At 46.9% G+C, this 12,794-nt stretch overlaps 1 protein-coding gene and 1 pseudogene across 3 annotated transcripts in view; both read left to right on the forward strand.

The window, feature by feature from the left end:
* Positions 1–12,794, forward strand: part of LOC126531118 (histone acetyltransferase KAT7-like) — a 117,823-nt gene that overhangs the window by 28,835 nt on the left and 76,194 nt on the right. For all 3 annotated transcript variants that reach the window (XM_050178520.2, XM_050178521.2, XM_050178523.2), the window contains one exon: positions 7,229–7,379. In XM_050178520.2, the coding sequence (XP_050034477.1) occupies positions 7,229–7,379 (151 nt within the window). The remainder of the gene's footprint in view (positions 1–7,228; positions 7,380–12,794) is intronic.
* LOC140218402 (uncharacterized) lies at positions 9,446–11,204 on the forward strand (annotated as a pseudogene).

Raw genomic sequence — 12,794 nt, forward strand, 5'->3', positions numbered from 1 at the left:
ACATGGGGAAGTGCGTGCGTCGCAGGCAGCGAAATTGCCCAAGCAGAAGAAAATGCAGGACTAATTTATGCGAAACTAAGCTAGTTTCGTCAATAAGGTGATTTTACAAATGGGATGTGCTTTTATGACATCTAATTTTTTAGCAGGCTTATATCGAATTATGCTCTATATCAAACTGATAGGCGTTTTTTTGCGAGTTCGATATAGCCGGGTTTGACTGTAGTACATGTTTAGTTGCAAATGTGTGGAAACACGACTCTTTCACACTTCCTGATGTTCATCTTCCCTGCACAGTTCCCGCGTCTTCTGACATTTGACTTTCCCACATGACAAGTGCAGTCGTGATGGTCAATGTCGCAGTTACTCAGCTGCTATGAGCTGCACACACACCCTCGTAACATTAAGTGTACCTTTTGCATAAATGTATAATTGTTCCTTTGTGTGTATGCTTGAAGCTTTTCTGAGATCTCCGCATGTCTCGGACAGTTTCGCGAGACACTGAAAAGTGGGAATGCACCTATTTGCCACTACAAATGCTATGTCAAATGCACAGAAGTTGTCTTATTTTTTTTTCCCTCCAAGAACGTTCCAAGTCGCTCGTGCCGCAGAATGGTATTTGTGCTGCCACTGTGCTGCCATCAGCACACTTGTACTTGGAATTGCGTGTGAACATGCCCTGCTGCGTGTTTTACAATACGCCATTTAAACACAGGATGTATTCTGCGACGATCACATTCGGTGACAATGTCGCGTAGGAAATATTATCGCCATCAGGAGTGTGCTGATTGGCTGGTTGAGCAAAATCAAATGATGTAGTGCTCAACCAGCCAACCAGCGCACCAAGGCAACAGCATCACCAAAGTAGATAATTGCAGAGTACATCTCCAGCCGATCGTCATACTTGGGCAACGAGCCGGGAGAAATGTTATGTCAGGTTTCAGAACTGCCTTACTGTTCAAACCAGTCGCCCTCGCATTTCAACCGCCCTAAAAAGTCCGCCCGTCTCTTCTTGCATGTCACTCAGCGTTCTGGCGCCTGGCGGCCGGTATGTCTCCTCATTCTCGGCCCTTCCCGTCTGGCTCCTGCGTTGGCGTGTGCTGACACTATGCACACACTGTCTGTTATGAAAGTGGATTTCAGCTTGCAGAGCATCCTAGTCCATTCCTACAGATGTTCAACCGTGCAAACACAAATGAAACGTGTTTAGCGTGGACGCACAAATCGCACTGATATGAGTTTTATGCGTCGCTGCTGTAATGGGAGGGAGGGGTGTCTTTCCGTGAAATGTGGATGTGGCGAGCGGTGGTTTTGCTAAATTTAAACTAATGCAAAGATTCGTACAAGCGGAAGCTCAAGTCGAATTCATTTTGGTTTCTGGCCAGCCTCAGTATTCTAAAATCCCATTCACAGGAAGCCTTTGTCTAGAAGGTGACAAACCCGGCAGTGCAGCATCTCCAGTTCGACTTCCCATAGCGAGCACCACTTACTTAGTGAAAAGATCGAGTGTCATCCATGCTTTCTTGTGAAACACATATCAAAACTGGGAGGCCCTTCACATTTTTGAAGCAGAGTGGTGATCTACTCTTGCCAATAACAAACAGCCGCACTTTACTTAAGCCATCCATTTGCGCATAGAGTAAAACTGACAGCACCCTGCTAATTTTTCTCCATGGCATGCACAGCCCTTCATATTCAGTCTTAAGCATCTGCCAAAACTGCAGTTTTAAATTTGTCAGCATTAAGTATTTCTGACGATGCGAGAAGTGATTGTCAGAAAAAAAAGATGTGGCATGCCGCGTTGTTCGATACTATATCTAATGTGGTGGTGAAAGGGAGTAGGATGTACACATGTGGTATATCGTTATACTTTTGCAAGGAATTTTCAGGGGATTTTACAAATGTTCAATATAGACAATCACTTGATATATCCGACTTTTATATATCTGGAATCGACTATAGTAATCGTTAAAGAAGTGCAACAGAGATCTCACTCACTGACACTTGCCAAGCAGCTGTCCTGACGAAGTTGCCCCTTTTCACCACCTCGAATGCAAATAAGATTCTCCCTTTGATATTGGTGTCCACTTTGTCATGCTTGGAGGTCTCTATTTATTATTTCTTTTTTCTATTATTATTATTATTATTATTATTATTATTATTATTATTATTATTATTTGGCATAAATTACAGTAACATGTTCTATCGTGTTTGTGTCTATCGCTGGTTGGTGGCATTCCACTATGTTACACAGTGCTAGAATCCTGTATCCAAAGTCGTTTTTCAAGATGAAATTGCACCTTGGGCTGGACATGATGCTCAGCTTATTATAGACAGTGCTCTCGCATTGAAGTTTCCCATTTTTTGACATTTGAGTTGTGAATCTCAGAGCTACGGGGTGGCATATGGAGAAGCTTGTTCTTTGAGAAACTTTATTATATTGAAAGAAATACTACAGCAATTTAAATAAAACTATTGAATTAAAAAAGGATAAGCTTATTTAATAGGAAATGAGTCTGTTCAAGGTGGTGACCACAGGCAACCACACTGTTGAAATAGCTGCATGGTCGTGCTGTTTTTGACGCACATTCTTTTCTTCAGCATCTTTGACACGTTGACATTCAAGTATACAAAAGGCTCTATAGTGCTTGTCACGCTCTCATAGAAAGTCAGTTTCTCCCGAAAGGCAAAGATCGATTGCCATAGCAAATTAGTGGACAGCTATACGAATTAAAGATAGTACTTTTATTGGCCGTATAAGCATGTAAACATTTGCTTACTAACTAAATTTACAAGCACAGTGTCACGCACACACAAGCAAACATGAACACATCTTTTTCAATGACTGCACACTCACTGTCAAAATGCAGGAGGCAGAAAGCATGGCAGCAGCAGGATGCAAATTGACTTTTGTGCTGCCTCTCACTTCAACGCGAACTCAGTGGCAAGCACTGAGTGCACAGGAAGCTATTAGCCCTTGGTGCACCTCGACACTATGCTCACTGTAGATCGCTTACAAGATAGGGCCCGAGCGGCCGCCGAAGCAGAATGCCTCCCCCTGGTGCCATGCACATGCCGGAAGACGGTGCACTTCCTCCCCGCTTTCCTCCTTTTCACGCGTAATATTGAGCCACAATGGTTGGCTCACCCTCGCACTTTCACTCCCACATACAGCATACAGTGTGCGACAACTATGTTATCACCCTTGGACTTCATACAGAACATCCTGGCAGAAATGTGCCTGGAGTGTCCATATAGTTGCTATCGTAATAACAGGTTTTTACCATAGGCAATAGGGCAAATATATTCGGAGCTACTACTTTCTGAAATTACCGTATTTACTCGCATAATGATCGCACTCGCGTAATGATCACACCCCTGAATTTTGTCGTCAAAATTCGACTTTTTTCCTTTCCCGTGTAATGATCACACCCTGAACTTGTTGCAGCGATATGTTGTGTGCCAAGTCTAGCTAATGATGATCGTGCTTACCATCTGTCGAATGCTACGCGAACGACTCTTGAAGACATACCAAGCGGTCTGCACGCACCCAACATTCTTAACCAGATGCCCCATTTCATTCCTTTCATCACTTTCCACACTTCTGTGAAAAAGAAAGCTACAACCAAACTTGCCTCAGCTTTATTATTTGTAGGCTTCATAATGGTTTTGGTCAACAACAACGCAAAGGGTGCCTTTCAATTCTTCTGGTCTGCACTCGTGGGCACGCAACAAATCGCGAGCAGCAACGATAGTGGCTGCATTTACACTGATACGTTAGAAGTGTACCCTATTCATACACCGACGCTTGTAATGCAGCTAAGATATTCGCCCAACATTAGTGGAAACGTGCTGTATTTGCCGATATTAACAATATTATTAATTACTGATATGGAAGAAACTGTTTCAGTGCGTGTAATGTACACTCACGAGGAGAAAAATAATCGCGTTCGGCACGTTCGACTTGCTCCGCTGGCCGCCATTTTTGTTTTGCTGTCCCACACTAACAGCGACAGCTGCCTGCTTGTCATCCCGCAGCAAATGTGTGATGAAAAAATAAGATGTTTCTTTTTGTGGGAAATTTAATCCGCGTAGTGATCACACCTCTGAATTTGCATCAATTTTTTTTTACAGAAAAGTGCGATCATTATGCAAGTAAATACGGTAGGGGGACAAAGGTTGAAAAATAATGCAGAATGGTTGCAAGGAAGAAAGACTGTCATGCAATGAAGGGGAAAAAAATTCTTAAATGATGTTTATTTCTGAGCAGTAAAAACCACATAATTGTCAATTTAATTCCAGCCAGTTATATGCAGTGGAACCCCGGTTATACATCCCCTGATATTGCAATGACCTGCTAATACAGTCTTGGCAAACTCTCCACAGAGTCAATGAATGCATTAAAAATCTCAATTATACAAGATGAGATTACAATGAGAAACGCCACCAGCCTCCGGCAGTTCTCTTGCACCGTTGTCCCTTCCACGAGGGAGAGGGAGAACAAAAGCACCCTTTCGCATGCAGGAAGCTCCAACTGTCTTTTTCCTTCCATTGCTTGCACTGCGCTCTCATCATTCGCTTTCCTTCCCCCTCTTTGCATTGCTCAACTGCTGCCTGGGTGATCACTTTCAAAGATCGCTTCGCTTTCACAAGATTTTGCATGACTCTGCAGTATCGGCAGTGGACATCCACATATACTTCCGACAGTGTTTTTTGCACTGGGACAAGTTGCTATCTTCTCAGTCAGCACAGCGCTGTCGGCTATATACTTCGATGTGTCCAGTGCCGAGTCTCACGAAAGTGAAAGTATCTTAAAGGGATCACCCTAAAATACCACCAACGCGCGTATGGAAAGCATAAAAGCATTTACGAAGCTCGAACTCATTATTAACAGGAAGGAACACAAATCTTATCGCATAAGCGCATTCATGCACACAGCTTGGAGCTTTGTCTACAAGTGAGCACACAAAACTCCTCCCACATCCATAGTAGGTCGACTCACATCGGCCGCTTTGGCCCTCCCAAACAGGGGCACACCCCAGGGAGCAGTCCTATCACCACTATTATTTAACGTAGCCATGGCCCCACTCGCCAGAAGGCTCGCAGGTATCACTAAATTGCACCAAGCTTTCTATACTGATGATATGACTCTACGGGTGTCACAAGGCTCTATTGGGGAGGCCCAAGATGTCTTACAAACAGCTATCAACGTTATCGAATGGCATGTTCGCCTAATGGGTCTCTTCTCACCAGAAAAGTCCAAATTGCTCACTATTAAACCCCACAAAGGCGACCCAGGCATACACCTGTTCATACACGGTCAACAAGTGCCTAAGGTACATAGAATCAGGATACTGGATCTGCACATCCAATCTAACCTAGATGTGAGTTTTATACTGAACTTCCTCGATAAGCAAATAAAACAAATCTCAGGACTGGTTCGCCGGATTGCGTCACGCAATCACGGCCTGTCTGAAAAGGACACCATGCAAATGATTGAAGCTTTAGTGGTCAGTCGCCTTGCCTACCAACTCCCGTATCACCATCTCACTCAAAAACCAATGGATCAGGCTAATCGTCTAATCAGGCGGGCGGTTAAGACCGCACTGAGGCTGCCGATGCGCGCTAGCACTACCCGTCTCCTACACACTGGTCTCTATAATACTGTCCAGGAAATCATAGAGGCACAGAGGAGTAATCAGCTTCTGCGCCTCACCCGAGCACCCACTGGGCGAAACCTACTCCGGGGTGTGAGCCAAGCGGCACGATCCCGATAGAAGAGCCGTGGTTCCCTATTTCCTGTAAGACTCGCAGCTAACATGCAACTCAAACCGTTGCCACGAAACAGGAATTCGCACCGCTATCCGGGTCGACATAAGGCGCGGGCCCGACATTACCAAAATCGCGAAGACGTCCTGTATGTCGACGCCGTGGTCGGTTTGCTCAAAGGAGCGGTCACGGCCACGGCCATGACGGAGGACGGATGCATTAACATCTCTGCCTCGATTAAAACAGCGCACACCGATGTGGCTGGGGGGGGTCGCATTAAGCCTTAGCAGTGGCGCATGCGGCTGCGGATTCTACCATTATAGAAATCTGCAACGATTCCCAAAGTGCATACCGTTACTTCCTTCAAGGTGTAGCACCTAAGACGGTCACGCACATTTTGCAAAACATTCCTTTGCTTCCCCACCAGGTGACTATCACGTGGGTACCTGGGCATGAGTGTGTCCCCGGGAACGAGCGTGTTAATGCGCATGTGCGAGGTCTTTCCCTCCGGACCCTGGACGACCACTCACCCAACCCCATGGAAAAATCAGGAGAGGGGATCTGCACCTACCACCAGATTACCACGTATTACAGGGATGGTAGACGAGATTTACCTCCCCCTCACCATTCCCTTACCGCCCATCAGAGTTCAATCTGGTGCCAGATCCAGACCAAAGCATTTATTTCTCCCTATCTGGCACATTTATTTTACCCTGGTCTCCGTAATCCACAATGTACCACCTGCTGTGTGCCCAGGGCAGATCTTTTCCACTGTTTGTAGAGCTGCCCCATGCCCATGGCGGTAGAGCCTATTCCCAACCCTTCCTTTTCCTCGTGGGAGGCCGCTCTTCGGGTCACTTGCTCGGATGACCAGCTCTGGCTGGTGGACCGTGCTTGCCTAGAGATGTCGGCCAGGGGGCTCCCAGACGTCTAAGGGCCCAACCACATTTAAATAGATCCAATAAAGATTATCCATCCATCCATCCATCCATAGTAGGGTTCCCTGTTTAACATGAATTGTAATATGAGACTGGACGTGCAGGGAGGCATTGCCTCATACCAACACTGCTGGTCACCGCCATGGATGAGGACAGTGCCACAGATGCTGTCGTGCCTGTGCCTGCATTCACAAATGTGCTATGCAGCATCGACAACATTCAGAGATTCGTTTGTGTAGGCTCTTATTCTTTTGGCGGTTTTGGTTTCTAAGTACTTCAGAGTATTAGCCTATAGCTTAAATCGAGGCTCTTCATGTCATGTGGAAACATGTATTTTAGACAGGCTTTTTGTTTATCAGATTAACAACGGCCAAACTAAATGGTTTCACACGGTTCCGAGAAAGTTGTATAATCAGGGTTACACTGTAGTTACCGTCACTGTTTACTTCTCGAGAATCTGCTGTAACCAAAATATACCACTAGGGCTAGCCTAATCGAACTGCTGCGTATATCTTCCATTGCAGCAGAACCAGTGCCAGAATGAACCAATGCACCAGGAAGTAGTGGCCCCGTGCACACCTCAGAAGACCTCTAGTCCACGTAGCCCCGTGATCAAGGCACCTGAGGCCAACAGCGATGGTGATGTGACACCCCCAAAGCGTGGTCGACCAAAGGGTAAGTACTGCTTGTGAAAGATGACAAAGGTGGAGTCAGCGCCTTTTCTGACCGTGACAAATTCTTTTAATGAAAATGGGGCACCAAACAGCAGGAAGCTTGGTAGCGATTGTCAAACTGGCTAGGCCTAGGTGGCTATGGCTGGCAGTGGATTAACATGTGAGTGTACTGGTTCGAGGCAGTGAGGTCATCATCATCAGTTGGCGCATGTCTCGGCCGTAGTTGCGCATGACTGTAAGCACTGTTAAATGCTTACGCACCCACACACGCTGCTTTAGAGGTAATCTGCTGCGTGTGCAAAGAGCGGGCATGCCATAAAGGCATGGCACCATGTCAGCTGTCTTCCCGTACATCTAGTATTGGAGGTTGCATAATCTCGAGTTTTGGTGACCTGTTGAAGTGAGAGGCAAACGAAGCGTTTGCTCCCCGCTGCTGGCACTTTTCCTGATACTGTCATCCCAGTGTGGGCAACATTATCAGCTGCAGGGGCGGAGTGCTAACGTAAGCGTGGCTGGCTTCGCTTAATTTGTACCGCCGATGTGAAGATATTGTCGACGTACGTAGCATGAAACCATACCATTCGTTGCCGACTCCCAAATTTATTCAAATGAATTGTTTTCTCAATCATATTTGCTTCTTTCAGTTGCCTGATAATTTGGAAAATTCTGTGGTTCCTTTCTGTGTAAGAAACATCGATCGGTGACTACTTTATAAAAGGTCAAATTTCAATACAACGAAGTTTCGATATAACAACGCAAATTGCCTATTTTACCGACGTCATTATATCGAGGTTTAACTGTATAATGAAGGTACAGTGTAGACCACTTATAATGTAAGCCACCAAAGTCGCAAATATATGGACTATAAGCGGTAACGTGCTGTAATACAAACATTCTCCAAAGGCTTCACGAATACAAAACATGTATACCAAGCAACCAAACTTGTCTGAGAATGGAAGCATGCGACCATATTCGTTTTAAGTTTTTGCATGCTGAAAGGTCAAGGGGAGATGCGGCCTTTGAAAACCGAAAAACCGCGAAAAAGTCGATTTTTGGAAAACCACATATTCGGGCATTATGTCTTATAAACTACCATTTCTATAAATATCAAAGTTAATTCATCACGAAACTATTTCAAATAAAGTTATAACAAGCCGCTGCAGCCCTCGTGCAACAAGTGAGCGTTCAAAATACCCGTACTTGGTGCGAACGCCATTTCTCCACTGCTCCTCTGAGCGCCGCCATTTTGGTGCTGTTTTGTTTGTGCATTCTTGTGCTTTTTTTCCCCTGCCACCCACGGCGGCGGTGGAAACGTGGGAAAGGTGTAAATCGCTCATGATTGGAGGGCTTGCAAGAGCTTTCAAGTTTCCTGCGGCTGAGACGTGAAGCTCGGATTGGGCGAAGCGCGCTGCTCCTCAATGACGCGGGGAAGCCGACTCCCATTGGCTGCTGCGTGCGATGACGTAGTGGTCTCCTGCATAATGCGTCCGGCCATCGTCTGCTTCGGCTCCTCCATCACCGGCACCCTTTGTGTGTTCCGCTTGCCATCGTCTATCTTTGCAGCTATTCGCATAATCTCCAAGTTTCTACCGTCATTACGAGACGATTGTCAACCGTCTTTACGAGACCGTTGTTGCATTTAGCCTGCCGATTGTTGTGCGTTCGGCCATGATGCACCCAAAGAAACTCGAGACGCTACACGTGTTCGGTGCAAGGAAGCGTTCTATGAAGCTCGCCCACATGGCGAAGCTCGCCACTCGCCGATGATGATCGCATCGATGGTTCCTGTGGGGAGTCTTCTGCTTCATCTACGCAAGAGCGTGATTGCGTCGACACATCTAGCAACGCGACTCCTGCTCCACCGGCGCAAGAATTTGTCGTGACGAGTGTGCCTGGCGTCTCGTGCTCATTGACTGCAGCTGCATGGACAGTGCGATTGCGTCGTCCACTGAGCACTTGAAAACACGTTTCCTGATGTGTGAGGAGAAAGAGGTGGCGGATAAAAAATGCGCTGCTGTGCAACAAGGACTCTGCGCCGTGTCAGCGACGGAGTGAAAATTTCAAGCAATGGCGCTCGATACTGAAGCTGCCACCGCTACAAGTGAAGACGTGAAATTTCTCCTTGTCCAAATGGATGCCCTAGGCGACCTGCTATCCGGGACCCCGTGTCAGCGGTGCTTCGCGACTGGAATGAAGGTTCAAGGAGGCACCAAGCTTAGACTTGCAACAAAGCTTGAGCTGCTATGTTTACATTGTGGAGTAGTTGCAAGCTCGTGGAGTTCTGCTTGTCAGGATGACTCAATGGCCTTTGACGTGAATGTAAGAGCCATTGTGGCAACAAAACACATAGGGAAGGGACAAACAACCCTCAATGACGTTTGGGCAGCAATGAACGTGTCCCATCGTGGTCTGCATCATAAGACTTTTCAGAAGCACTTGAAGAATTTCAGGGAACCGCAGACACAGTGCATAGACAAGTTCTATGCAGAATCTGCTTCTGCTGTGAGAACCACCTACAAGGAGATGGATCCATATTTCAACGGGGATATCACAGTAAACTTTGATAGAACATGGCACAAGCGTGGCCACACGTCCCATATTGGAGTTGGTGCAATAATTGAATATCATATGGGCCTCATCTTGGATGCCATTGTTTTATCGAACCAGTGCCTTGGTTGCGAAGTAGGACCAAAGCCTGGAGACCCAGGCTACGCAAGCTAGCAGGAGGATCATGTGTGCCAGAAAAACACTGACTCTAGCATGGTTTCGCAGACCTGGGGAGGGTGCAGTGAACCAAGTGCTAAAGAAACGCTACAGTTTCGCCGAGAGCCCCATCGAGTTGAGGAATTCGACGGCGCTGAGCAGGGCCAGAAACTCTGGCAGGATGGAGGTTGAGGCAGCTGTCATCCTTTTCTCACGTTCGGTGCCAAAGCACAACCTCCGTTACACAACGCTCGTGTCTGACGGAGATAGTGCCACCTTCTCTGCCCTTGTACAAGAAAATGTTTATGGACTGGTCCCCATTTCGAAAGACAAATGCCTGAACCACGTCCAGAAGAGGATGGGGACAGCACTGCACAACCTTGTGCAGAAAAGTGACAAGGCTTTAGGACGGAAGGGCCGGCTGATAAAGGCCCTCATGGACAAGTTGACCGACTATTATGGCTGGGCCCTGCGGAACAATTCCAACAATGTGGCTGCAATGCAGCGTGCAGTGATGGCAACGTACCACCATGTGACAACAATGGACGAAGATCCTCACCACGACTTGTGCCCTGAGGCTGCAGACTCGTGGTGTTGTCATAACGCCAGCAAGAGTGATGGTGTGCCACCTCCGAAGCATCGGTACAATCTTCCAGGCTATGTTGCAGAAGCACTGCTACTTGTTTATGAGCGCCTCTCACAGGCTTCTCTTCTGCAACGCTGCCTGGGAGCAAAGACGCAGAATGCATCAGAATCATTTCACTCCGTGCTGTGGCCCCTGATGCCCAAAGAGCAGCATGCGACGCTGATTGCTGTGGAGACAGCACTGCATGAGGCAGTTTTAAAATATAATCCTGGCTGCCACAGGGCCACCCAAGAGCTATCTTCATCAGCGGGGCTAACACCTGGCCACCTGGCCATTCAACGGGCAGCCGTGAAAGATTCTCTGCGCTTGAAAAAGGCCAAGAAGCGATCGCAAGGCAAGGTGGAAAGGCGGCAAAAGAAGAGAGTGCCTAGGGACATCTCCAGTTACGCTGCAGCGTCGTTTTAGACCAATATATGTGCTCAAAACTTTCAAAGCTCATTTTCTCAAAATGACTTTCTTGGCTGGTGAGGCTCCTTGTTCCAGCCGTATCTCTGTAACCGCTCATCAGATTTCCAGAAGTTTTTTTATTGTGTGTCTGAATAAATTTCTGAGGGCCAGACAAGCCAATTTTTATATATATATTGTGTCTGTGATTTAACCAAAATTTGATTGATAAAATCTTAATCACCAACACTAAATTCGGTGGTCTGCTAAAATTTGTCAGCAAGGAAATTTCAAAAAAATAAAAAAAGGGCTCTGTCTTGCCTTGAGGTATCCATCTGGGAATCATCATAGTGAATTTCACAGTTGCAGCACCTTTTGAAAATTCTCCAGGCCTGAAATGACAAAACCATGTGCACCATTCTGACGTATTGCTGTAACGTGAGAACCAGTGAACATAACGGCATGAAATTTTGTAGTTCTACTAATGCTTTTGCTATGAGTCTATCCTGAAAATATCATTAAGAAGTCTATATAAACAAAAAAAAATTGGAGGATGCTTAAGCTTCACGTTCGAGAGTGGAACGCGATAGCATTCCCGTCGACCCGCCAAAGGGTGTAAGACAGTGTGCTACGGCGCAGCGATCACTTACGAGGTGCCCCGCATCGGACTTTGCAACCACCAATCACGCAGTGAGCGCCGAGCAATGCAGCATTCGGCGTGGCAATGAAACGTGCGCCTGAGCAAGCGGAACGAACCAAAGAACTCGGTGTCTCGGAGGGAGAAACCATCTACGCGAGCCAAATGTGATCGGCACGGACAGCCGGGCCACGACGCGCCTCGCACCGGTCCCCACACGGCCGTGAGAAGCGTGCGAGTGACGTGCCACCTGTCGGGGCAGCGCCATACATTGCGAGAAGGGAGGTCTTCTGTGTTTGCCGCAAGAGGGCTCTGCGTGTGTGGCAAGCGCAGAAAAAATGTAGCGGAAACATACTTCGCTACGCATTTAACTGCGACTTCTGGAATTTACATGCTCATAATTACCGATATACACCGCAGTATAACTTTCTACGCTAAGGCAACACCGCATTCACTAGAGGCACTTTTGACCCGTTTGAACTATCGAATTCATGGCTGAGTGGTAGCATCTCCGTCTCACACTTCGGAGACCCTGGTTCGATTCCCACCCAAGCCATCTTGCAAGTTGTTTTTATTTATGAATTGCCTTCCAGGATTTTTCGCTCACGGCCAACGCCACCGACACCGACGACACTGCCTTTTCTGCAACACGAGCTCCTTAACGCTGTCGCGTTAAAATGTTGGTGTCCAAGGGTAGCCACCCCCCTTAATGTTTGAGGACCCACCATGGTCTCTACATGAAGCAAAGCAACACAGGAAAAAAGAATGCTGTAGAGAAAACCAAATTGCCTACTTATTCTTCAGACCTGCTTGATTATTCGAACTACCCCACGTCACTGCAACCAACTCCACAGAGCCATTGTATAACGGTGAGTGAAAGTTCCGACACCCTGCAATGTTTCATTTAATTTTTCTAACAAGTCCACATGCGCAATGTCGAAAACATGATGACCGCAGACCAGGTTGCCATCATTTGAGTGTTGCCTGTGTCACCAGTGCCCTCACTTTCGCTCTCGCTCTCATGATGGTTCTGTTTGTGGGAGGCA

Source organism: Dermacentor andersoni, chromosome 5, assembly GCF_023375885.2.
Source record: "Dermacentor andersoni chromosome 5, qqDerAnde1_hic_scaffold, whole genome shotgun sequence".
Taxonomy (NCBI): Eukaryota; Metazoa; Arthropoda; class Arachnida; order Ixodida; family Ixodidae; genus Dermacentor; species Dermacentor andersoni.